The sequence below is a fragment of the Doryrhamphus excisus genome, chromosome 1 (assembly GCF_030265055.1).
Source record: "Doryrhamphus excisus isolate RoL2022-K1 chromosome 1, RoL_Dexc_1.0, whole genome shotgun sequence".
In the NCBI taxonomy this organism is placed as follows: domain Eukaryota; kingdom Metazoa; phylum Chordata; class Actinopteri; order Syngnathiformes; family Syngnathidae; genus Doryrhamphus; species Doryrhamphus excisus.
In genome coordinates this window covers 19,222,949-19,249,929 of record NC_080466.1, presented here as the reverse complement: position 1 = coordinate 19,249,929, position 26,981 = coordinate 19,222,949, and the positions used below count along the sequence as shown (strand labels likewise).

Genomic DNA, 26,981 nt, shown 5'->3' with positions numbered 1-26,981 from the left:
CCGTTGGCCAATGAGCTGAATAAATCTGACATCCTGTCTGAAATTCAATAAAGGGCTTGCCTCTGGAAGAGCTGGTGCTCACATTCAAAATGTTGTTGCTGATTCTCTAAGTTTGGTCACGCATTAACTTTGCTCTAAATGACTAAACAAAAAAAACATTAAGGAACTTCCAAAACAAAAAAGAGAAAAAAAAAAGTAACCTGCTTGCCATAGCATATCGATTGGCTCCAACGTTTCCCTTGTCTCTTCCAGTCTGCTCTGTGGGAGTATTGATGACTCTGCACTCACTGGCTTCACTCGTTTAGTGTGTAGGCTGCAAGAATAGGAACACGGGCACAGGGAGTGAGATAAATGAACTGTTCTTCAGAATTACACCACCTCTTGAAGCAACGATGAAGTACAAAACAGTCATGTATCATTTAAACTGTACACACAATGACACACTTAATGGTTCAATTGCATGACCCAGCCATCCATTTTCTATACTGCTTATCCTCATTAGGGTCGCGGGGGTATGCTGGAGCCTATCCCAGCCTTCTTCTGGGCACCCTCGACTGGTCGCCATCCAATCGCAACCAACCATTCACACTCACATTCATAGCTATGGACAATTTGGAGTCGCCAATTAACCTAGCATGTTTTTGGGAGTAAACCCACACATGCACGGGGAGAACATACAAACTTCGAACCCATCTTCCTGTGTGGCCAACATGCCAACCACTCAAGTATGTGACACTTTTTCCCAATTAGTCACTTTTAACTTGCTGCTTCATAATTAGTTCGCCGTGAGTGAGATTAGCAAATTACACCGGCACTGACTGCAGTAGTGAAGTTTTATTGATTAAAATTGAAGCAAAAAGTCCTGGAAGGTTTGTGAGGGCGGAAAGGGAAATGGGTCATCAATCAAACTGATTAAATGTAATGATACAGAGGCCAATGCCGTTTTCCACATCTCGTTAATCTGCACTGAGGTGGAAGGAAATACTTGGATGTAACATTTTGCCTTCGTGCAAAATAAGATTGTGTTCTAATGCAACAAGTGACTAACTAACTTTGGGTGGTGGTGATGGTTAAAATAATTGCACAAAGCAGCAGCAAAAGCCCAAAAAACGGCTTCACAGAACTCCTCTCATATACAAATTTTCTCCTGATGGTACCAGTCAGCTGCTTCCGAAGTCCTATGGGCCAAAAAATCCCGACAGGACTCCTTCAGCTTGACGGCATCCCTCACCGCTTATGTCCACCAACGGGTTCTAGGATTAGCACCACGACGCGACTGAAATCCCTGTTGTAGGCTCACACTGGCTCCATGCAGTGCTGGTCCGTCTCCAGAGCCCCACCAGGGCTATAAAAGGCCCTGACGACTTAGCTTCTAGGATCAATGGGGCACATTCCTCTACTGTAATAGGTCAGAGAGCATGCACATATGTCCTTTTTTTTTCTAAGTTGTGAAATTTGGGCTGCACGGCGGACGAGTAGTTAGTGCGCAGACCTCACAGCTAGGAGACCCGGGTTCAATTCCATCCTCAGCCATCTCTGTGTAGAGTTTGCATGTTCGCCCCGTGCATGCATGGGTTTTCTCCGGGTACTCCGGTTTCCTCCCACATTCCAAAAACATGCTAGGCTAATTGGTGACTCCAAATTGTCCATAGGTATGAATGTGAGTGTGAATGGTTGTTTGTCTATATGTGCCCTGTGATTGGCTGGCCACCAGTCCAGGGTGTACCCCGCCTCTCGCCTGAAGACAGCTGGGATAGGCTTCAGCACCCCCGCGACCCTCGTGAGGATAAGCGGTAGAAAATGAATGAAGTTGTGAAATTTTTAAAAAATTGTTGGTGAAGGATACTAAAATAAAGCTATTGTGTACATTCAGGATCAACAGGTAACATTCAAGAGATGGAAATGTTTTAAGTTTAATTATTAAATGTGTGACAACATAATACTGTGAACACACTACAAAAATGACAGAATAATAATGCTATAATGTCTAACACAAAGTGACTATATATATATATATATATATATATATATATATATATATATATATATATATATATATATATATATATATATATATATATATATATATATATATATATATATATATATATATATATATATATATAATAAAATAATAATAAAATACTCACCGTGTTAGCTGTTAGCTAGCAATTAGCACACCGTCGAATTGGGAGTGACGCGGAAGTGACATCATTGAAGCTCGGTCTCTTTTTTTTCTCTTTTGCCGCTCCTGTAGCTGGTTTTATGCAAAAAAGAAGGGGGGGCTGGCTAAAGAGGAAATGCGACTCACACTGGGCTGTGCCTCCTATCCCGCTGTTGGCGAGCCTTCTGTACCTGATGCGCTGACTTCTGTTGTTTCTACACATTCTTAGCCACTTTTCAGAGTTCAGAGCAACGTATTACAGGATTGTGTTTCGACCAGAATGGTGTGAAATAGACTGCTAAATACGGGGCGGTGCCTGAACATGGCTTCGACGCGGATAGTCGGCAAAGTTGCTGGAAGACTTTTGGGAAGTCTTCGTGTTTGTCGCCCCGCTTTAAAGGGGCCTCGTCCGGCTGCATTTGTTCACAAGGTAAATTAATCTTTCTTGAACTATTCGTCACGATTCTACACTTCTTTTTAAACTCAAATGTGTTAGTTGTGTCACTTTTTTCGCACGGAAAAATACATGTATTGTCACTTAATGACTAAGAATGTCATGGAATTCCCTTGTTAAAAGCAAAAATAGTACGACTGGAAGTTGTAACTTGAGTTAGCGACAAGCCAATTTTACAAGTACACTTCCTTGACTGGGGAAAAATAACATCAGTCTGAGATCTTCTAGGGACCGTCTCGAAATTTAAGATAATGGGAATAACTAAATTTACTCAAAATATGAACAAGGATAATTTCATTTGGGTGTAATTCGAGTCATTTATAGATTTGAGTACAATAGTTATCAATACACAGCGAATATTTATTTTTGGAAGCCGTGCAGTACGGGAAGTATTTCTCTTTGGTTGTTGACAGTCCCTGCATAGTCGGGATAAACCAATTGTTTGACAAGCATGTGGACTTCTGCTGTGATGGAGCAGAATTTGTAGACTTGCATCAATAGTTCTGCCTTGCCAATGTACCATTATTACACTTGGAAGTTTTTTTTTCTGTTCATCAAACAGAACAGCATATAAATAATTCAAATCCATTACTATGGTCTGCAGGGGGTTAGGGAGTCCAAACACGTCCACCTTCCTGATCAATTACTGTGTACATGAGCTCATCAGTGTACTCGTTCAATTACTTTTCAGTTTAGGGGGAGAGAAACCGCAATTAAGCTCTTAAGTGTGCTTTTAGACTTTAATGAAAGATTTGCCTAGGCCTTTATGTTTCCCCAGGCAACAGCATGCAGTGTGAATGTTCTTACGTAGGTGAAAAACATCTTTACTGGGACGCAGTGCAAAGTCAAAGGGCCAAGTCGGCATGAAGTGACTACCGGTATCATCAGTCAAAGGTGTATTGATCAGCTCCTTAAAGTCCCGTCGTTTTATTATCAGTTTGATCATCCATGAGCATCATTCCTGCCTATTGCAGAGAGGGAGGGATGTATAAAAATCTATCCAACAACATGAGTAATGGCGTCCCGGTTGAGGGATTGTGGGCAAAGGAGCAAAGTGTGCATTCTGTCAAGATTCTCTCGCTTGCTCTAGAAATTTATTTAAGCTGAGCCAATGTGTTCTGGAACACTTGTCGACCTCTGATGTTATTGGTTTAGAATGAGGGTGTTTTTTCCCCATTGAAAATAATGGCTAAGGAAATAATCTGTTCCAGGGTTAAACTGTCACCATCATAAAACCTACATTAGCTATCCCGGTGATGTTTTAATTTGCTTTTTAACTGACCCTTACTTGCGGTTTGAACATCACTCCCTTTGTCTATTGTGTTTTTTCAAACATTAATGAATTAATAAATGATCACTGTTTCATAATTGACTACAATCTATAAGTAGTAAAAAAATATATGTATATTTCCCCCCCAAAATTAAGCATTTCCTAGCATAAAAAGGGCTAAAACTAAAATACAAATACAGTATAAGCCATGAAAATCACAACTTGTGAATGTAGCATCCTACATTGGTCACTAGGTGTCAGTAATTGTTTGAGACCACCACCAAAGTGTCGTCTTTTATTGCAGGCTTAAATTTTCTCACAACAAAATGGCTTATTTTGTTTTATTATATTTCTTATACTAGATGTATATTATATACAAATGTAAAAATGACTATATGAGTGGTATTGCATGTCTAGATGGCTCTAATTGGGTTTAAAAATATTTAGAAGATTCGTAAACAGGTTTTCTATGCCATAACTACAAAAATATTCAATTTGTAAGTCCAGTCCAGGGCATAGAAAATTGATGGATGGATGAAGGAATCCTATTTGTATAGCAGTTGAGTCTGGAACCACTGAATTGCGATAAACAAGGGGTTACTGTATCTAGAGGGGTCTGACTACTCGCTAAATATATCGATAGAGTCACTCAGTTGGCAACATTGATCATTCTTGTTTCGTTTTCTTCTCTGTCAGACCAAGTGAACAGATAGTGGCCTGTCACTGATGAATTTAGACCACCACAAATACATCAATGTATGGGGAACATTGAGATGAACTTCTCTCTCGTTGAAATTTTAGAATATTTGGCTTAATATTGGCGATGAACCCAAGTATCTGTTACTGGCTTTGTCACAGAAAAAAACAAACAGTGGTAGGTAAAAAATATAATTACTGCTGCATCATACACTTTCTACATCCTATGCAGATCCATCTTTAATCCATGCTCACCATTTACTTGCCTGTTCCGCAGATACGATTTGCTCCATTTTTATTGCAGTAATGGTCATAAATTCTGGAAGCCATAGCAGTAGGCTGTGACTTGTGAGTGCAAAACAATTTCTATATGCTCCACGGGAGATACAACACTCAACATCTGCTGTAAAAGATCCAGAGAAGCTGCAGGCACTTTTGATTGAATGGCGCTACGTGTTTGTGCTGTTAGATCATCTCTCCAATCTGGCTTGATGTGTTTTTATCTTGCAAGCAAGTGGCCGTCGTCCATTTCCTGTAAATGGACCGTGCAGTGATTCACACAATAGAAAAGAGAGAGAATATGTATTGCTTAGTGGATATACCGGACAACAGCAGAACGTGAGATTTAGTTTACCATAAAACCATAAAAAGATGGCAAGCATAAAGCTAAATGACATTTTTAGAAGACACACATATACAGATGTCATCAAAGTAATATAATCATTAGACAAAAGCTCAATGGCTAATTAGTTGCTAAGCACTGCCTATGCCTCTTTGGTGTGTGTCACTATAAATGTGTTCTATAGGGGAGCTGAATGGCTGGCGAACAGGAAGTAAAAAAATATTGGGTCATGTATGCTAATAATAGACAATATTCAACCCCGAAACACCTTGACTTATCGATTATTATATTTTTGAAAAAACGTGAAACGCAAACCACAAAATGGTGAGACTGTATAGCTACATAGCATAACTAAAATGGTATACCCTGCATGATTGGATACAAAAAGTGAGTTAATTGGCTTAAAACTGGAATGAAAAGCATCTTAATTTGCAGTAAATTTGCCCAGCCTTCCCTCTATCAAGCTTTACTGTCCCCTCCAAACATGGTGGAGAACAACAACAAATGCTTCACTGACTGCACTTCATCACAATGACAGCTGGGAATAATTGAATTTTCTCCTATAGAGTGTTAGCCTTTCGGCGTTCCATCCCATTTTTCACCCTCCTCCATCTTCTTGGTTCCCGCTTAAGGTCAACAATGCGAGGTAGCAGCCGTGTAATGATCACCTACTGTAGTGCTATACTACCATACGGTGGTTGACTGGTGACTGGATTCCTCATGCAGTGGAACTGCAGGGAAAAAGGGGCTGCACGTCACAGCACTAACCATTATAATCGCTCAGGCAGGAAACCGAGGCTGTGCTTCATTCCGTGCAGAGCAACCATGAGGCACTTTGTCACTTTTTTCCCGCTCAGCTTGGCCTTGATGGCATACCATCAATGCATGGTTCCGGGGTTTCAGAGTCATAGCGGCTAACTGGGAAGCATTAAGATGAATTCCAAAGCAGCAGCAGTGGTGATTTTAAAAGCGAACATGAGGGTCACGTGATCAGGGTGGATTGCAGGTGACTTCATATAGAGCTTGTTCAGTCTTGCTTGCTTTTTTCCCCTGAGGTGAAACACTTTTTTTGCACCACTTGCACTAATAAAATGAGATCCAATACAGGGGCAATTAAAAAGGTAATAATGTTTTTGGTATTAATTTAGCAATACAATGCCGTGCAGTTTTACACGACTGCTGACGACAACAATTCATACCATAATCCAGGAATATTACTTAACGTTTTAACATATTTTTTAAACATTTTCAAATCTATAAAGAATTTCACTCTACGTTTTACGCAGAATTTCAGCGAGAGCATCTTCAGTCTCGTTTTTGTCTCGCCGCTCTCACATTTTGTGGCCACTTGGGGGCAGTATTAACAAATTACTGAGCATTACAGTTAAGCTTAATTATACAGTATATAACTAGAACAGCTACTACAGTCTGTAAAGTCATATAGTCTGTTCCAGTGTCAAACTGTGCCATCAAAAAAGGTAAATATACAGACAATGGACATCCAAAGTAGAATGTCAACATTCATGTAAGTGTAAAAACATGTATATAAGAACACATGTGACATGCATAGAACATTGTAATTCAGGCTGGTGAATGTCAGTCCACCACCACCACCATCTCCTGTGGTTCCCTTCCACTGCCGCTGCCTCCATGCATCCACTGCTCCCCCTTTAATTCAATATTGATTAAATGAGCTCCTAGCTAGAGGACAAAGAGGACGCCGAGATGGGGGAAGGACCGTGGGGGTCCGCTGTCACATCCTTAGACATTAAGTCGTTTAGGAAGGTGTATTCAAGCGGGACTCCCATGATGAATAAGAAAGTCTGTGATGTAAAAACCTCGGCTTGGGGTTTAAAAGGAGCAGAGTGTGCAGCCATTGTGTGCACAATGTATTTTTTAAAATGTCATTTAATAAAATGCAGTTTACTGGACAAAGCAGGTAGAGCCCAATCTAATTGAGAAATAAATAAAAGCGTCACATGCTTCTGTGGCGGTCCAAATTTAATCTGAGCAGGCCGCCACAAATAAATGAATGTTTGGGGCAACCATGTAATTAGATGAAGTGATTTAGCGCTTGTTGCCAATGAATCCATCTGCTTTCCTCAGGACTGTGCATACAATTAATTAGTGTCCTGGCATTTTTTAACCCATAAATAATCACCAGGCTAATATTAATCATTACAGTAATCTTGTTAAAATGCAGCCTCATGCAAATTCGAATCTAAACTGATTTGTCGATCTTGTTTTCCATCCTTCACTCACTCGTGACCAAGACCCTGAGATACTTAAACTCCTCCACTTGGGGCAGGATCTCTCCATTTTATTCCCATATTTTTCTTTTTTGTGGCATATTCATGGTTATGGATAGCTTACCACGGCGATAGCACACTGTCAAGAAGTCTTTATCATGGTTGAACAAACCCAATCAGCAGTCAGAACTCACTGTAGATGCATTCACTGACTAGCGATCAGTGTTAAATATACAGTAAGTCTCACTGTGATGTGTTCTGCTGATACAGTTCATACATACAGCTCTATTTTGTGGGGTGTCTGTGTAAAAGAGGCTTCTGTTATCCCCAAAAGGTAGAAAGATGCTGAGTCGAATTTATACAGACCAGTGTGGCTAGAGCCAGATCATCATGGGGGATGCCAAAACGGTGCACAAAATTGCAGCAGTTTCTCTCTTTGCTTTATTCTCCGTGAACTTTAACTTTGATGTGTTCTGTGTAAAAGGCACGGATGGATAGATTTAGCTACAGCTTAGATTTTTGCAGGATCAGATGGAGCAGGAGCAGATGCTCCTGATAGGCGAAAAGTTGCCAGATCAGTGCCGTTTATACAAAACAACACAAATGCCAGCTTTTACAGCCAGGGTGGTGCCTATGTACTGTATAAGGCAATGCTGGAAAGCACACTCGCCTATTCCTGTATAAAAGGCACAGGTTGATAAAACGCCAGATCTACTGTTATGGGCCTGATGCTGCAGTTTTGCAGGATCTGTGTAAAAGGCAGCTTCTGCTGACTACAAAAAAAATGCTCCCTGTGGATGCATGAACACACTTATTATTGAGCAATAAATAAATTCTGCCATCCTAAAACATACATCAGCAGAATGTGCAATAAAAGGTTGGATGTTACACCATGAAGCAGGAGGCTCAAATGTGAATTCGGATTTAAACCTGTTATCTTTGCTTCCAGGATGTAGAGCCGTAGTTTACTTATCTGTATAAACAATTAATCCATAATGGCGGCACTCCCTTTACTATCTTGTCTTTCCAGATTCAACCACCTCTGCTGGGAACTTGCCAAGCCCTTTCCTACAGCACACACCCGCCTCCTGGTGGTAATATGCACTCACTGCACTCATATGACAATGAAGCATGAGTGACGAGGCGCTAACTCCCTCTGGTATTTTCTCTTATTCACAGAAGTGTCCCTCAAGTACAAATATGGCCGCCTGGCTCTGGAGGTGCCGCTGGCCTGCAGGCAGGAGACATGTCTCTTCTTCCTGCGGCCCATGCTCATGACAGTAGGCGACCTCATCAGCGAGTTGCAGAGGGAGGACCCCGGTTCCACCGCCTCCGTGCTCTCCAAAGGTAGCACCCACCCTGCAGCGCCATTGCATTCCTCACATGTTGTCAAACTGGTTCTGTGGTAGCACAGTGGCCAAACGGGGCGGAGTTGACCAATTAAAATCATTACACAAATCCTCCCCCTCGCCTCCACGAGAGATAGATTCATGTAAAAGTCACTCCATCATGGAGGAAGGTGAATTTGTTCCAGGTCGTCCTTCTATTTCACAACAGTTTCCCCCTCTGGAAATCATCTCTTCTGGGGTCAAGGTGTCACTGTCATGCAAACTGTACGCAACTTTACACAAAATAATAATTGAAAATGTAAACAGAAACAATGAACTTAAACTCATTTGTGTACTCACCCTTGACTTGGGTAAGAAGATAGTGGTTGCTGTGAAACGGAAGTACAGTACAACAAGTAATGGCTGATGAACAAGCATGGATTACTGCTTGTGATTTCTGCCTTATAATTATCATCATTCTTAATAGTCAGCCATGTTGTACTGAGCTTCCTGGACAAACCTATGCCATTATGCTATGCTGCAATGACATCCCTGCATAGTAGCAGCACAAAAAAGGTGTAGATGCTAACCGAGTGAGATTTGGTGACCTCTGCCTTTTGATATTTGGCCAGAAATATCCAGTTGAATTTCAGAATTGTACAAGTTTAGGGTATTTGTAAAGGTTCCACTATGTATTGCACGTGTTATCTTCTATACTTGTAGTACACGGAACAACGCCAACTACACAGAATAAGTTAGCGGCACATCATTTGCAAGTTTTTTATGACTACTAATTCTGCTGCTAATGTGTTTTTTTTCTCCCCCCCCCAACAGATGGTGAACGTGTAGCCTGGAACACGCTGATAGAAGCCCTGCTCATTGACAAGGACTTCAAGCTGGTCATCAACGGCACTGTTTACGATGTTCGCTCTCCTGAGAAAGGTATACAGGTCCCACCAGTCAATCAAAATACCAACCAAAAACCCCCTGCAGCTCATTTGGACCGTCTAACCGGCATTACTTGTCATGTTTGTGTCTATTTGTAGTTGTTTTTAACCCGCAAAATAACATTTGTATTCATTTAGATTGTCCATGTGTTCATTCTGACTCCTTTGGGATTGTACCATTGTCAATGCAAAGGCAGGATGGATGATTCCGATGTGATTCAAGCAGGGGTTGATAGTTAGCAAGCTACTTCACTTTGTGAGACAATTACGTCTGACTAAGTCTTGGCAAATGAGAAGTTGGAACGTACCATTTCTGATTGAGTTCCATTGTGACTCAAGTGCCCGAAAAGAAAATTCAACCAAAATGTTTATGCCAATGCCCACAATGTCGCAGTGAGCAAGTCGAGCGAGCACGCCCTGCAACTGGACGACATGAAGCACGTGGTACACCTTCTGCACACGGCCCTCCATCTGCCTGAGCACCACCTGCTGAAAGAGCGCCAACTGCTGGAGAGGCTGGACAGCCTCAAACAGGAGCTGTCCCCTCTGGAGAAGGTGCGTTATTTACCTTCCATTGCATCTCATCGCTTCACTAATACGCCATTTTGCAGGTGAAGGCTCAGCTGTCCCATACGGCCACCTTGCAAACATCCAGGGCGGTCTGGGTGGGTTTGGCCCTGCTGTCCGTACAGGGAGGGGCTCTGGCCTGGCTCACCTGGTGGGTTTACTCGTGGGACGTCATGGAGCCTGTCACTTACTTTGTCACCTACGCCACCAGCATGGGGGCCTTCGCCTACTACGTCCTCACAAAGGAGGCAAGAAAAAAGCACCCTCACTTTTATCACTTTCTCATTATCTCTATCTTCAATCTTTTCATTTCTTTTCCAGGATTATATTTATCCAAATGCGAAAGACAGACAATTCCTCCACTACTTCTACAAAGGGGCCAGCAAGAAGAAGTTCAACGTGGAAAAGTACAACAAACTTAAAGACGAGCTGGCTCAGGTTTGTTTGTTTAGTCATGTTGGCGTTGACATGTACAGACATGCAATGCATCTCGCGTTAAGCTACCATGCATACATTCTTACTTACTAAGGTGTCATGAGACCAAACACCATTTGGAAAAGTACATTGAAAAAATATTATTTAATTTCCACTATGTACTTTGTGTATATACTACCACTCCGCCTCCACCCACCAAGACAAAGAGAGTGTATGACTGACAAAAGGGTCACTCTGTTCATGCCGTTGTTCTATAAAAGCCATGAGTAAACCAAATACCGCAACCCAACCACTTGCTCCCAAATATGTAATTATGTATTTTACGTTTTGTTTTTTTTGCACGTGATGTACAAAGAGGTGATGATGCAACTCCACAATAGAAGAGATCATGTTTGATGCAGTTTTAAGCCGAAATAAAATCCACAAGCAAGCATGCAAACACGTGCGCTTACCAGGTTCCGTTGCAAATGTGAAAATAGTTATATTTGTAAAAAATCAATGTTAAAATGTGACTTAAAAATCGTCTTGAAAAATGAGGCATTTTGACCCAGTAAGACTGTGATTACAGTCTTATGTAAAACTGTATTTCCTGCTGTGTTGCAGGTGGAGGATGATCTAAAACGCTTGCGTAATCCAACGCAACTTCAACTCCCAATCGAACAGATTCAGCCCAAGCCTTGACATCATCACCATCATCGTCACTGTTTACACACCAGAGCCAAAACATACCCTTTGTTTATTTTCATAATGATGCATTTTTAATCAGGAATAACAAAAAGTGGACTATTGAAATAAAAGTCATTTGCTGAATTGCCTTCTGTCATGTTGTTAAATCTGTGCAAAACGCTGCATTGAAACAGATTTTTTTTTTCCCCACACTGAACAAACGAGTAAGGCAGGATCGGGGTCGCTCTGTTCTTCCTGAGTCATAGATCATGTGACTAAGTTACTTTATGTCCACACATGAACAAAAGTATATTAAAAAAAACAAACATACACACACCCATACTCCCTGAAGTTTCAACACTGGTGTCATCTGTTGCTTTGGGTGTAAAATCACAATGTGACACATCATACACTCACAAATACATAAATTCCCTTTCTATGTAGACAAACAGCATGTGGATGTAGTCGCTGAGTTGCCTGAAATTAAGACTTAAAAAATTACAGAGGCACGTAAAGTAAACAAGTTGAAGAAGAAAAGTAATAAGATGTGGCCCCCATAAACAAAAAACAGCTATATCTAACATTCCATTTGTTGTGTTGGTAGATTATTTTGTTAATTGCAAGTCATTTATTGCACAATTTAGTACATTAAGAGGCATCTTCCCTTAATTAAAACCTCCTATAATCACTACGGGTGCGATCGACAAATGCAAATAAACGCCGGGGTCTAATTAGTGGAGGGTCAACACAACCGTTGCACAAGATCAAAGCGGCTGCATTTAAAGTATCGGCATCTAGTTGCTTGATGTACCTCTACATGCGCTTTAAAATGTTGGTTGCCACTACTTGGCTGCTGTTGTGTCTTAAACTTGCCGTGCTGTTGGTGACAATCAACTCATCTTGCTGGCTGTGTGGTTAGCGGCCTCCTGCTTTTACAACATTGGTTGTCATGTGGTCAAGGAGAGCTATGCTTGTCATGCACTCTGAGTCATTATTGTCACCACCAACTAAACTTAGGAGCAGTGGTGCAACCTTTCAGAAGAAGAAAAAAAAAACATGGTGTTCAGCCAAACCTCGGTTTTCATGCGGAAAATATTTTCTATACAGTAAACCTCGGATATATCGGAAATTCGCTCACAACGGACAGATAAAATGTAATGCATTTCCAATAAAAATTCATTGCATATATCGGATTTTTTATAACAGATTTCGCCTATTTCGGACAAAATCTCCAGTCCCGTTCCAATGCATTTCCATTAAATTTCCCTCGCATATATCGGATGGCCGCATCGTGGCCAGATTTAGGACAAATATAAAAGTGAGTGACGTCAATAATACTAGCACAGCAGTGAATGAGATCTTAACCTCACTATTGGAAATAACGTAGGCCTGACAGGCGTAACAGGGCCTAGCTTAATTAACAATTTGTTATGCTCAGAGTCCAATAAAGTTAAATTCTCATTACCTTACGTCTCTTTTCATTGCCCAGTCCAGGTACATTGGAAACATAGTCAAGGAAGTGCCTTTTTATAACGGATAAAATCCGATTTACGCATATACTGGATATAAATCCGATGTATGCGTAAAACGGACATTTTCCGGTATATGCATATAACGGATTTCGCTTATATCGGACAAAACCAGTGGGAACAATTGAATCCGATATATCCGAGGTTTACTGTAATTTTGTTTGTTTTTGTAAATTGTCTCGGTTTTTGTACAATATTGCACTTAACAAGTCAGTTTGGCCTGCGCTGTATTGGTGAACATAATAGGGTGCCCATCAAAGCACCCTACAAACAAACCGAGGTTTCACTTTGTGTCATCCTATTCCCGTACCGGTTTAACTGTCCCTGTTCATCTTGGCCATAGCCATCTTTGAGGATGGAACCACAATAATTACACCGTGTACGTGAACAGGAAGGCTCGATATTTGACTGGTAAAATTAGCCCAAATAGTCTCAAAATCGCTATGGAAACCTGTTGATTTTCTTTGAGCTGCTGCATTAACGATGATCAATAATTATTCGAACATAAGCCATTCTTGTTATTTTCAACTCTTCAACCGTGTAGCGTTCAGGTACAACATACGAAGTCACTTTTTGGGGCGAAAGTAGAGCTTCTTTGTGAGCATGGAGGCAAAGCACGGTACCTGCTTCTTCCCGATGGCCTCCTTTAGCTTACTGGAGAAAACGGTCCTCATCGACACTTTGCGGTTGACCAGCGTGAGGAGTTCCGTGAATTCCAGGGAGTCTCCGTACTTCTTCAGCAGCTCGCAGAGGTCCTGAATGTACCACGAGCCGTTAAAAGTCTCCCGGTGGGAGTAGTAACCTTGAGATGGGGGATAAAGAGGTCACTGATGGTGATGTTTGCGATACTCGCAAATGGGGGATTATTTTTTTTGTGGTTCTCGAGTGACAACGTAAACAACAATCTTGGGTCTACTCACCTTCCGCCACAGAGTAGCACATGATGAAGTCAGCTCCAGCTGGGAGAGTGTGGACGGCACTGGCGTCCACCATCACCTCGTTTGTCTTGATCTCGCTGTCCACGGCGTCACATGGGTTGTCGTGCTTGTCTCCACGGCACGCCTGATGGAGGAACAGATTTTAACCAAGAAAGCGAACACATATGTGGGAGTGCGCACCTGCAACACGAAGATCTTGGGCTTCCCGACCAGGCTTCTGCACTTGTCTCCTTTGAAGAGCGACGTGATGTGCTGGATGCTGATCTTGCCGTCATACGTGTACACGTGCTCGTTCTCACCGTGGCTCAGGAAGATCAGCACAAAGCAGTCGGCGTCTGAGTGGTTGGCCTCGGCAGCTGGTGGAATCAAAAATATTTTTGGACGCCATTGGTCTTTAATAAATGGAGATATAATTTTCCTTCTTTTTAGAAAAACACATACGCTCAATGTTAGGATCTTTGAAGAACACATTCATGTCGTTAACGTTTACAAAGACAATGAGAAGTTTGACGTGATCACCTTCATGGATTTTCTCCAAGACGTCCTCATTTTTGTAGTTATCGTAAACCTTCACCTCAAAGTTTAGCGCCCTCAGCCTGCAGGAGATAAAAATACAACCTTGATGCATTGCAGGTATTTGTACAAAAACAAACAAAAAAAAAGACTTTTTGTGGACCTCATCTCCAAGTTGTCGCGGTCTGTGTTAGTTCCGTATCTGTCATTCATTCCCATACGCCAGAAGAAGCGTTCCTGGTTGAAGATGACAGCCAGGCCTCGACGGTTATAGTCCATCTTGTACTCTTGGTCGGGGTCTAAAAATGTCTCGCTGTTGGAATATGGAACATTTATGAATGAGAAGCAAAGCACGGAGAACTGATTGATGATCTATCTATATATATATCAGGTCTACCTGCTGAAGGCGTCCGTCTCCGTCACGTTCAGGCTGCATGTCGCTGAAAGAAGTGACGTGATGAGAATGAACACGTTGCAGCATTGCAGAAGCGGGTTTTTCTTTGTCAGACGCTTCAACTACAGGTGCATAATAAGCACCAGGGTCACAAGCAGCCATTGTTGGGCCAGCTTAGAGTCCTGGCGACCTTCAATAGCTAGTGGAGAAAGATGACACCCCACCTAGGTTGGTGCTTTTTTTGTTTGTTTTTTTTTTTAACACGGAAGTCAGTATTTGTTTTCTTTATGGTACATTGCACTGAAATCAGATGCCAAAAAAAACCCCACAAAAATTTGACAGTTTCTAATTAATTTCATATAAAGACCATTATCATATCTTGACCGGAGAACAAAAACACAAAGAAGAGCATTCAGGAACCTCTGCAATGTGGATCACATCCATATTAAATACGGTTTGACACATAATTGCAGACAATCATACTACATGTATTAAGTACATTGAAACAAACATGGCATAATATTATTATAAAATATTAAATATCTCCCAAACATTGTTTCAATTACTTCCTTCCAAAAGGGCTTAAACTAAATCTGGCCAAATCTGTATCAGATCTGGGTCCCTACTGGTTGCCACATATAGTCAATATACTGAAATAAATATGTGTATTAACAATCTACATGTAAAATATTGTATAAAATTGTCAAATAATCAAGACCAGATCCAGATTAAACTAGGTTTGACACACATGAATACATAAAGCACATTTAATTCAAAAAATATGATTTGAACCACCTAAGAAAATGTCCATTACAAAAAACTATAACGTTATCAATGCATTTACACACTTTGTTTATTAATTAGTAATAGATATTATTGTCATTAACAAAATAATTAGTTCCATTATGTTACACCGCAGGAAATATTGACTTAAGTGTAAGTTTACTCCATTGAAAGATAACTACAGTATTTCTAAGCAGGCATCTTAACTTCCCAACTGTTTAATCGTCCTTTCCACTCAATAAACACAGAATAAAACCGCCTATATAAAGAGGTGTCGGCGGGGCTTGTTTAGTAAATCATTAAGGCATTTCCTGTGCTTAACTTTCGACATGTTTTATCTATTTAGATACGCTTTAAAAAAAAAACTCGCTTACCCGTACTGTCCGTGGAGGTTATATTGTCCATGGCAACACTCGATGCTTAAAGAAAGAGGAAGAAATAATCATTAATAATTAATTTGAAAAACCTTCCAGGCATCTTTTAACTAGTTTTGAAAAAGAAAGTTGTTACAATGACAGCGTTTACCTACATAAGCAATTGGCATACTACCACTTCGTAGTGAATTACTTTTTTCCCCCAACAATATGGACTTTCTGGTGTTTTTATGTCCTTACACACACATTAATGTTAACATTTATCATGTAGAGAAGTTGGAAAGGTGTTTTACCTGCACGGCTGGCTCCGACGTAGGACATGTTGGCACCTTCGTCCTGACAACACAGCTCAACAACAGGACTCTGTACGTCCCGCCCCGCCACCTTCCCGCTCATTGGTTTAGGGGCAGATAACGATTGGTCGCCACGTCTGCCAATCAAAGCGCGCTCTTCCGCGTTGTCTCGACACTTTTTCAACGTCTACTGTACACTTAAAAAGTGATACGATAAGACTAGATTTATTAATTACAAATGAGTACATATTTTGTTTATCTATTTGTTTGTAAGTGTAACGCGGAGTCTAATAATGTGAACTAACTTCCGTCATTTTCCATGGATCCTTCTCTTTGTCTCCTCGGCTCCTTCCTGCCTTCGCTCCCTGACTCCTGTCGTTTGTGTACTTGATTCCTAGTTTTATTTCCTTGTCTCCTCGGTACTTTTCCCTGTGTCCTTCTGTCCTGCTTCGTCTCCTTCTGCTTGTCTCTGTGTCCTGGTGTCCTACTTTGCTCCTACTTTAACATCACATGTTGTCTTAAGCGTTGTCATTCACTGGTAAATAAATAGTAAAATAATACCACAAAAAATGTACAATAACCTTAAAAGGCACCTAAAACACATACAATAATCAAGCAAGGAAACATATTTGGTTACTTCCAATTTAGTGCAATTTAGTCATTACTGGAGTTACATATCATATTATACTTTATTTCTATCAATTCCCTATGAGGGGGTTTAAAATACAGTAAATTTGCAGTTTAACCACCAGTTGGATCAGTCTATAACAGTGCAAAGACCACCATAAATAATTAAATGCATAACAAATTATTTACAGGTCATCAATCAAAGCTAACAGTATTTAGAGTCCTGCGTCGTTTAAAAAAACAAAACAGCAGCAGCTTTAGTATCCCTGAGAAAGGACAGCATTTTACTTCCCGGAATTTGTCCCAATCCTGTCCATGCTACTTATGTTTGTTTGGCTCCTGGTGCATCGTCACAGTTCATTCTTCACTTCGTACTGACATATGCAAGAGTCCCGCTGGCTGTCCAGGTAAGGCTTGCATCCTAAATGCATCACGGCGTCAAACAGCAGAGTCACAGCTGACTCGCACGCTGACCAGAAACATAAAAAGAAGAAAACTGCATTTAGTCTTTTGTAGAAAATACAGTTGATGCCATGCAATATTAGTAAAAGACTCTGTTGCACCCTCTGCTGGACACATAAGCTACTACAATGGCAGAAACATGCATTACTTATTACATGGGAAATAACAGAAATAGAAAATAATGTGCGCCAATATCAAACCGTGGTCAGTGTGATGTAATGTTCAAAATAAAGGTTTTTTTTAATGGCTTCCCCAAAATAGTAAAATTGTGTAACCGTTTTATTAACAATTTGATAAAAATAGCGGTCAAATTGTGTTGCATTTTCTTAAAAATAGCCACCAAATTGTGTTACTTTTTCTTTTTACTTTTCTTAAAAATATCTGTCAAATTGTGCAGTTTATTAGTTTCCCACAAAATGGCAAAATTGTGTGAATGTAAGCCTATTACAAACATAGCAGTGAAATTGCACGTTTTCTTACTTTTCCCCAAAAGAGCGGTTCAATTGTGTTTTTTCCATAAGAGGGGTCAAATTATGTGACGTCTTATTAGTTTTCCCCAAAATAGCAGTCAAATTGTGCACGTTTTTATAAGTTATCCCATATATAGTGGTCAAATTCCACATTGTACGACCTCAGGGGAGTTACATTCTAGGGGTCCACTAACATAAAGGCTACCTTGGACACTTTGGGCCAATCCCAGAGTCCTTTGCACGTTCCTGCAGATAGTCTCCAGGCACTCCTGGAACTGCTCGTCACAATCATGCTTGTCTCGGCCGCAGGTGTCATAGCAACGGTCGTGCTGGTTGCAGCACTTGGTCATGGATGGGATGCCCACGTCGAACTGAAACTATACATCATAGGATATAGACTATGTTCATTATGATTGTGGTGTAATTGCGCAGGGATACCTGGAATCCAAACAGTGGTGTTCCACATCCATTGGGTGGCGGCGGTTTGTATCCGGGACGGGGCGCCGGTTTGTATCCTGGGAGAGAAGAGAAGGGCAAAGGTTAACGCTGTGATGGTAATCTGCGTGTTTGAGATTAACACATCAGCAGTACACACCACTTAAGGGACTCCTCCATTTAACAGATTGGTTGATGGCAATGTCACATGATGAAATGTGGATAAAATGTTATCTTACCGTCACTACACCGGTAATGACACAAGCCGTCGTCGCCTCCAAACAAGTCGAGCGCCGCATTAAGATAAGTGTCGATCTTATGGATGCCATTACGAATTGTTTTAAGAGTCATTCGCCAGTCGGGAGTCTCCGCTTCTTGTCTACAAGCTGACACAAATGTCGGTACACACCAGAACACAACCAGGAGGAAAACAGCATTATTCCAGCTTGTTGTGAACATGGCCCACTAAGAAATAAAGACAAAGGCGGTGATTAAAAAGCTGTTACACGTCGTCTTGACGGCATTGCAACTAGTGTTTTCATTTTCTCAGAACCGGAAGTGAGAGGTGTTCATTTCCGGGTCTGCAGTAGTCACCTGACTCCTGATAGCCAATGATGTAACGCCAAAGCTGTTACGTATAAGCCAGCAATCAAGATTCCAATGCAAATGATTGGAACACAGTGAGTATCTCTAGGCATGGAGCTGAAAGTCCGCCATGATGGAAAGCAATAAAGGTGGGCGGGGCTAGAGGGCCAATAGAATATGTATTCACTAGCTCTGAACTGTGTAAAATGAAGTTATACACTGTGCATACACTTTGATAGAACGAATGAATACTATTTTGTGAACACAATGAACGTATGTATATTTCGAAATGGGTAAAAATCCATTATACTGCACAAATATGACCTACATGATATCAATAAAAACTTGAGCAGCAGGATCAAAGAAACGTTTTCCTTTCATTTGCCCTTTCCCCTTCCTTTGAGTGTTACCAACACTGAACCGACATACAAAGTAATAATAAAACATCCATCCATTTTCTTTACCACTTATCCTCACTAGGGTCGCGGGGGTATGCTGGAGCCTATAAAATAAAACACAATACCTATAAATGATGAAATAAACAAATACAAATGGCGGCCAAACCCGCCCAGGGCCTAATACGGAAGTGCATGCCGAGTCTTCTCTATTATTGTATACTCTTTGGTGTAGGGTGACGCAACTAGTAAAAACAGCCAGAAAAGTAAAACTGAAGTTGACAAATAATATTAAATTACATGTAAAATACACGAATGAAGGATATTTCCTGCAGGTGTTTGGTCTGAAACACGGTATACAGTTTGTGAGACACCTACACACGAACCTATATGTTCTCCAATATGGGAATGTAAATGTTTATACTAAGAATATTGGTCACAAAGAAACACTTCCAGGTAACAATAATAGTATTACTTTATTTCAATGATAAGCGAGCTTTGAAGAAAACCAGTATCTTCTATAATTACTTAAATAACTGCATAAACTTCCAACATTCAAACATGAAAATGTACGGCATCAATTGGCTTCAATTTCTCATCTTCACATTAATTGTGGAGCAATTAGATGCTTCCATGTCTGTTATGATCCAGTGTTTTTCTTTCATTCATTCCACAGATATAGATAAAACAGACTTTGTCTAAATTGAGGTCTTCAAGCGGATCATGCTGTAAGCTGACTGGTGGCTTTGCTTTAAACAACAAGGAAGTGGATGTGTTCCCTACTAAAAGCACAAGCATCCTTAACTTCCCGCGTCAAGAGCATGGTAAAACAGTCTTTCTCCGGAATGTTGATGTCTTCTTTAAGAGGTGAGGTGAACATGAAGAGTGAGGTTTCGAACTTTCAACATTAGAGCTAATTGTTTTCAGTAGGGTTTTTGTTATTTATATTTAGAGGTTGCACCTTGTGTAAAGATAATTTCATTCTTAAAAAAAAACAACATGAACATACACATCTATTCATATATATTTAAAAGATCTAACAGTGTCTAACCGACGAACTCATCCGCCTCTAAAGAGGTTATTTAGTCTGTCCAGCTCCTTGCAGTTGTCCATGGTCATGAGCTCTGCCTTCTTGCGCATGCGGTCGTCTCTGTACACCTTGGCGGCATACAACAGGTCCGTTTCTGGAGGAAAACCACCACAACAACATTAGACATGGAAATGTTGCAGATAAAATACAGATTACTTATAGCTATAAATCATAATAATAGCTAACGTTTGAAGCAATGCTGGCATTGTTAGTAGTACAAAGCAACCAGCAGGGGGCGGTTTTAAATCAGTCTAATTGTGTGCAACCTCAGCCTATGTTTGATTGTAAAGTTATGTATACATTTAAATGTGAAAAGATTTAGCTCAGAGTCACAGGTTCCTCCTAATATACATATACTTTTTTAAATTGCGGGAGTTCTTTATGTAACAAAGAACCATAGACCAGGGGTCTCAAACACGCGGCCCGGACACTAGTTTGACGCTCCCGCCTTGATATGAAAGTGTAATGTTAGTGCGGCCCGCGCAAGTTTGATATGGATGCTGTATGGTATCATGTACCCAGAAAAAATTATTACGTTTGATTAATGTTCATGTTAAAGGTTAAATAACTGTTAATAGTTATCCTCCCTATCCGTGTGGAAGTGGTAAGTTTTTGGCTATTTAAGTTTAAAGGAAATAACTTGAAGGCTACCGTTTAGGTCGCTAGCTCTCTAGTTTGCAAGTTAGCATGTGTCTCAAGACCCTGCAGTTGCGCAATATGTTGTAAATAAAAAGAGTATAAATGTGAATATAGTCATGTTTTGTCATGTCTACAGGGCTCTAATAATGCTTTGTTCATTTTAATCTGAAAAAATAATTTGTCTACCCACCAACTATGTGGTTTCTTAAGTTTTTATTATTTGCCGTTTTATTATTATTATTAAATTTATTTATTTATTACTGATTGATTGATTTTCTTTATTCTTGATTTGTTTATTTATTTTTCATCTTATTTTGTGTAGAAAAATAAAAAGTAAGATATTTGAGAACAGTGGAATGTTTTATCAGAGCTTTTCTTGTAGAAAATTGGAACCAAAGCGAAGTTTTTTAAATATTTTTGTTTTTAATAAATGCGTTTTTTGGTTTTTGTTTTTTTTGGAAAACCTGAAGCGGCCCAGTCTCACCCAGACCCGAGCTCCAGTGGAGTTTGAGGCCCCTGCCATAGACGGTACCTTCGACATGCCTCAGATATAAGAGTAGAGCGATCTCAGCCAGGCAACCAGTAAGTGCTGAATGTATAATATAATGATAAAAAGGTGTGAAAGCAATTGTCGCAAGGAGGACCAATGTGGGATCTACTGTGACCATATGGCTCTAATGTGGCTACTTGGATGGATCTGTTGTGTGAACAAGGCTTATGATCACTCACTTGTCTGTCTCTCCTTCCAACAGTTATTCCTGACATTGGACACATAGTCATCCTCCACATTTTTTTCAATCTGCTGCAACGCAGATCCTTTATATTCAGACTTGAAATCTCTGGTGACATAGTAGACTACATGCAGGTTTTCCGTCTGCCGCTTTACCGTTTGACCTGTGGACCTGAAAAGGGATTCATGGAGTCAATACATTGCCCAGTGTGGTGTTAGTTTGTGTGTGTGTGGCCTTACGGTCGAGAGTAGAGGCTGTATGGAGGAGGGGATACCATCATCTGGCTGAGTATTGACACCAAGATCAGGACCACGATGGGCATCAGCTGAATGAACATTGAGAATCCACCCTGCAATAATAAAAAAAAAAACACTTTGGTTTCATGCACATGCACTAAGCAGTGTACGCGCATACAGGAAGACTCCATCCACGTACATCTCCTCTTTCTTCCGTCCTCTCTTGTCGGTAGTCTGGGTGATGGCTGTAGCTCGTCCTGCCGTTGGTGAAGGTGTGTGAGCTCGCTGCACAAACCAAGATGTGCACAGTTAAGTTGTGCATTCACGCAAAGCGTTTTGATGCTCTTCAGGCTCTCACGTGGAAAGACCTGCATTGCTAACAGAACATTAGCTAAACGTTTAGGGTATGAAAAACTATTAGTATGCTTGACTTTCTTTTTCGCAGACCTCACAGCTAGGAGACCCGAGTTCAATCCCACCCTCGGTTATCTCTGTGTGGAGTTTGCATGTTCTCCCCGTCGTGCATGTGTAGGTTTTCTCCGGGTACTCCGGTTTCCTCCCACATTCCAAAAACATGCTAGGTTAATTGGCGACTCCAAATTGTCCATAGGTATGAATGCGAGTGTGAATGGTTGTTTGTCTATATGTGCCCTGTGATTGGCTGGCAACCAGTCCAGAGTGTACCCCGCCTCTCGCCCGAAGACAGCTGGGATAGGCTCCAGCACCCCTCACGAAACTCGTGAGGATAAGCGGTAGAAAATGAATGAATATTTTTAAAATTAAAATATGCCCACTTTTTCAGACTTGCTTCTTCCAGTTATATTTTCATTTTGGAGTAGCCAGACTCAATATGGCAAGCATAATGTGACAATATTAAGACTCAAAAGCTATTGCACTTATTGTTGTTCTGTGAGTCTGTGTATTCTTACATGAAGGGAATCCTCCTCCAAAGAACATGTTGAAGAGGTCCTCAGGTGTGATGTCAGCCTCAAAGCCTCTGTGGAAGTCGAAGCCACCTCCGTTGCCGTGAGAGTGACCCACTCCGCTGGGTTCCTCCCCTCCAGTGACGTCATACTGCCGTCTTTTGGCCGGGTTGCTCAGCACGGCATATGCATTACCAATCTCTGCAGGGATGCGCATTGTATAGTGTTTGTTTGATATCATGTAAAATAACATCAAAGAGAAAAGACCTACTTTTAAAGGCCTCCGTTGCTCCAGGGGTGTGGTTTTTGTCCGGATGGAACTTGAGGGCCAGTTTTCGGTAGGCCTTCTTGAGATCATCATCACCGGCCTCTTTGCTGACACCAAGTACTTCATAGTAGTCCTTGCAGCGCTTTATTCTGAGATAAAAACAAGAAACAGTTAAGCCATCTACTTTTACCTGAGTCTTGTTACTCTTGAAGCTAAACAGGTTCAAATTTCAAAACTGGAGAACTACAGCAAAAGTGGAGACTGTATACTGAGACTGAGGTACATTATTTAAAAAAACAAACAAAAACAAAAAAACCTTAAACTGTACTATGGAAAGCAGGAAGTGAACAAACAGTTACTGATTGTAAAAGTAAACTGTATTATGGAAAGCAGGAAGTGAACAAATGAAACAGTTACTGATTGTAAAAGTAAACTGTATTATGGAAAGCAGGAAGTGAACAAATGTAACAGTTACTGATTGTAAAAGTACCAGATGGAGGGGTAGGATTTAATAAGCTTTGCTTCTTCCTACTCCTTTTGGACATGTGGAACTGTGAATTGATTATGTGATGCATTCAATTGTAATCTGATGCATATTCAAATGAGATAAAAACATTACCATTACCATATCCAATGTCCAAGGACGCAACAATATGTACCGTTAGAACGGGTGTTTATTTCTCCCATTTCAAATCATGTGCTCTAGCTTCCTGAATCTACTCGCTAACTTATAGTACCTCAAAGTACCTGCTAGTCCCATGGAAAAGCATCAATGGCGAGTAGAGTGGTGCTGTGTACCATGCAGTGTTTTTTTTTTTTGCTCCGATCTTGTCGTCTAAAAATAGAACATGCATTGGTTCCCTCTGTAACATATTTAACCTCCCTCACTAGCCTCTGCACAGGGAGTTCCCATGGTAACAGCTGTGCTTACACAACAGTGCAGAGAATACAATGGCCAGAAATGTCCCGTACATGCTAATTTCACCTCACACTATTCACTTTCCTTCTGTATAAATATATATACACGATTTGAATATTTAATCAACTATTTGTCTTTCTGTTTACCTGTTTGAAATGTCTGAGCAAACAGCTCTGGTGGTTGCTGCCTGCTACTGAAATCCATTCTGTCTCAAGATAACGACACATCCCGAAGGGGACCTATCAGTCTCATATTCCGGCCCTTTGTATGGAGTTGTGGACTCCTATAGAGCAGCTACAAGCAGAAAGCTTTCTAGATCCTCCAAAATTTGCACCTATTCCAGCTGTATTTCTTTGGATTTTGTGCTTCCCACGAAAACAGTCTGTTTTAATGTTTTCCACCCACAATTTATCAGTTAGGACACTGATAAGTTGTCACTAGTTGGTCTTCTGACCACCACACGCCCAAGTAACGTTGGAAGGCGACAGGCTTCATCAACAGTTTGACGGCTAGTCCAGCTGCATATTTGCCAATGTTCACGAAACAGTCCAGTGTGAAATGCAGATTAACATCTTTTTCTTTTGCTGAGCGGGAATCAGGAAGTCCAACCACTTGTGGGGTTGTTAGGAATTTTGTTGGGGTTGTTAGGAACAAATGTAGCTTTCTCATACACCCAAAGAAACACTTTGTACGAGCCATGGTTAACAACGTAAACACAGAAGCAGAGCTTGGGCTTGTGTCTACAGTGCACGCCATGTAAGGAAGCCCGCCCATCTGTGACATCACAAACCTCCCGTTTTACAATACCCTCTGAAACTGTGCGTTTAGAACCATGCCAAACTTAATCGCAAACCTCATTATCTGAAACTTTGGCATTGTTTAACACAAGAATACAACATTCTAACTACATTCATAGGTCAGAAAAGTGGAAAAAGCATAAAAGGTCCCCTTTAACCTTGATGACGCTAGCTCGCCAAAACATGAGCAGTGTTGTAGTCGCAGTGAACACATTATCCTCTATCAGGGCTGCTCACCTTTGAACGCCTTCCAGCTGGTCTTGCGTGAACCCCTTCGAGGACTCGCCTCCTCCAGACTCATGCGTGCGCTCCCTTGCCGTTTGTGCGCCGCCGTTTTCCGCATTGTCCGCAGCCTGTCTGCGATACGCTCCATGAGCTGCTGAGCTCCCGTTCTTGGTTAAAGCTTCTAACAAGGCTGAAAGGAACATGAAAACATGATGACCTCATTTGCTTCATTCGGGCTGATAGCTTCAAAGGCAAAAGTTGCTTTTTTTTGTGACGGCACCACAAAAGACAGCAGTGATGGCAAAGATGTGTCCTGGCTTCTCAGTACAATGTGGAAAAAGCTGAGCTTACAATAACAACAATGAAGGAGACGCAAGCCCTCCTTTTTTTTTGTCAAAGAAGATTTAATAATGCTGCAAGTTGAATACACCTGTACTATCATCACCCTGGTCTTTCAAATTATACTCTATATACACGACACATTTTTATATCAAAACTATTAAAAAATATTTGATTTGTTTATTGATTGATTATTAGTTTCACACTTAGTCGCACGGTGGCCGAGTGGTTAGCATTTTGGCAACACTGTATGGAAATCCAGAAGACCTGTGCTCGATTCTCTACTTGGGTATCTCTGTGTGGAGTTTGCATGTTCTCCCCGTGCATGCGTGGGTTTTCTCCGGGTACTCCGGTTTCCTCCCACATTCCAAAAACATGCTAGGTTAATTGGCGACTCCAAATTGTCCATAGGTATGAATGTGAGTGTGAATGGTTGTTTGTCTATATGTGCCCTGGGATTGGCAAGAAAACACATCAGCAAAACATACCTACATTACAGCGATCTAATTATTAGATTAGCTAGATTGGGTGGCCAAAGTCAGCTGACATAGACTCCATCATAACCCAGTGACTCCGACGAGGATAAGCGGCATAGAAAATGGATGGATAGTTTTACTCTAAAACAGGCAACATGTATAGTCACATAGTACTATTAAACTATATTGGACAAACTAAAAAGTTGCAACAAGGGTTCCAACATTTTACACTTATATAAAAATGCTCATGTCAAAGTATCAAAACGTGACACATTTTTGACCCGGAATTGTCAAGTCGTATAGAAAATGGAAAAATAGATGGATGTATGAATGAATGTAAGGTTCTAATAAAGAGAGTGGTTCAAGATCAATGGGGGCAGCATTAAAACTCACTTGGCAGGTGGCGCAATGGATATGACGTCACAGCTGCGATTATTCGGACTGAGAACTGACGTTTTAAGGTTTAAGCTAGCAAAGAAGGTTCTTACTACACTGGATAATTACATAGCGGTAGTTAGCTTGGTATTGTCAGCGGAAACTACCTCGTTATGACATTATATATGATACTAAATCGACGCTATTTTAAAGTTACGCCAACCGCACGCCCGGCTACATATTAGTTTAGCTTAGCTGTTTAGCTTACAGCGGCAATAGCGGCTCACGTCCGGCGTGACATGTTTTAGTTGTAACCCGCACGCCAAAGATGGCGCTTACAATGTCGAGTGATGTTCATAAATACAGTACGTGTCCAAATCTGCTTATGAACTACTAAACACCCCCCACCCCCCCACCCCAGGTATGTTGGCGGAACCCAACCAATCAAACTGAAACAACACACCGCCTCCTTACCTTTAGCTCTGTTTGTCGGGAAGAGCTTTTGCGCTTTATGGAGAAACTTGAGCGCCTTCTCGTTGTCTCCAGCCTCCATGGCTTTCGAGGCGATGTTGACACATTTCTCAGCCTCGTCTCTGTTCCCTTCCATCTTCTTCTTTCCTCCTTCCTTCCTCCTTCCTGCCCGGCTGGTCACCTGACACACCACGTGATCTCTGGATTGCCCCATAACAGCACGTTGGGACTCAATGGACACTACATTCTGGCTTTACAAATAATAACCAACAAAAATAGTACATAAACAAATTGTA

General features: G+C 41.0%; 4 protein-coding genes across 4 annotated transcripts; 1 reads left to right on the top strand and 3 right to left on the bottom strand.

Annotated features, from left to right (window-relative positions):
* The first annotated feature begins 2,258 nt into the window (after positions 1 to 2,258).
* Positions 2,259 to 11,546, top strand: LOC131131116 (calcium uniporter regulatory subunit MCUb, mitochondrial-like). The gene is made up of 8 exons (XM_058075500.1): positions 2,259 to 2,594; positions 8,486 to 8,549; positions 8,635 to 8,802; positions 9,618 to 9,725; positions 10,125 to 10,285; positions 10,342 to 10,545; positions 10,619 to 10,735; positions 11,336 to 11,546. Exons 1-8 carry the CDS (start codon positions 2,487 to 2,489, stop codon positions 11,411 to 11,413), a joined length of 1,008 nt encoding a protein of 335 aa, XP_057931483.1. The 5' UTR covers positions 2,259 to 2,486; the 3' UTR covers positions 11,414 to 11,546.
* On the bottom strand, positions 10,881 to 16,340 carry LOC131131122 (caspase-6-like). The gene is made up of 8 exons (XM_058075514.1): positions 16,223 to 16,340; positions 15,930 to 15,974; positions 14,776 to 14,818; positions 14,542 to 14,691; positions 14,385 to 14,461; positions 14,046 to 14,221; positions 13,848 to 13,989; positions 10,881 to 13,729 (listed from the first exon to the last, which is right to left on the bottom strand). The coding sequence occupies exons 1-8, from the start codon at positions 16,323 to 16,325 to the stop codon at positions 13,494 to 13,496; spliced, it is 972 nt and encodes a 323-aa protein (XP_057931497.1). The 5' UTR covers positions 16,326 to 16,340; the 3' UTR covers positions 10,881 to 13,493.
* Positions 16,341 to 16,837: 497 nt separating this feature from the next.
* pla2g12a (phospholipase A2, group XIIA) lies at positions 16,838 to 19,002 on the bottom strand. Its single transcript, XM_058075529.1, has 4 exons — positions 18,456 to 19,002; positions 18,220 to 18,296; positions 17,987 to 18,158; positions 16,838 to 17,318 (listed from the first exon to the last, which is right to left on the bottom strand). The coding sequence occupies exons 1-4, from the start codon at positions 18,673 to 18,675 to the stop codon at positions 17,200 to 17,202; spliced, it is 588 nt and encodes a 195-aa protein (XP_057931512.1). The 5' UTR covers positions 18,676 to 19,002; the 3' UTR covers positions 16,838 to 17,199.
* A 656-nt stretch (positions 19,003 to 19,658) lies between these two features.
* Positions 19,659 to 26,881, bottom strand: dnajb14 (DnaJ heat shock protein family (Hsp40) member B14). Its single transcript, XM_058075487.1, has 8 exons — positions 26,689 to 26,881; positions 25,037 to 25,214; positions 23,087 to 23,232; positions 22,822 to 23,016; positions 22,092 to 22,177; positions 21,896 to 22,005; positions 21,655 to 21,827; positions 19,659 to 20,380 (listed from the first exon to the last, which is right to left on the bottom strand). The coding sequence occupies exons 1-8, from the start codon at positions 26,819 to 26,821 to the stop codon at positions 20,256 to 20,258; spliced, it is 1,146 nt and encodes a 381-aa protein (XP_057931470.1). The 5' UTR covers positions 26,822 to 26,881; the 3' UTR covers positions 19,659 to 20,255.
* Between the last annotated feature and the right edge of the window lie 100 nt (positions 26,882 to 26,981).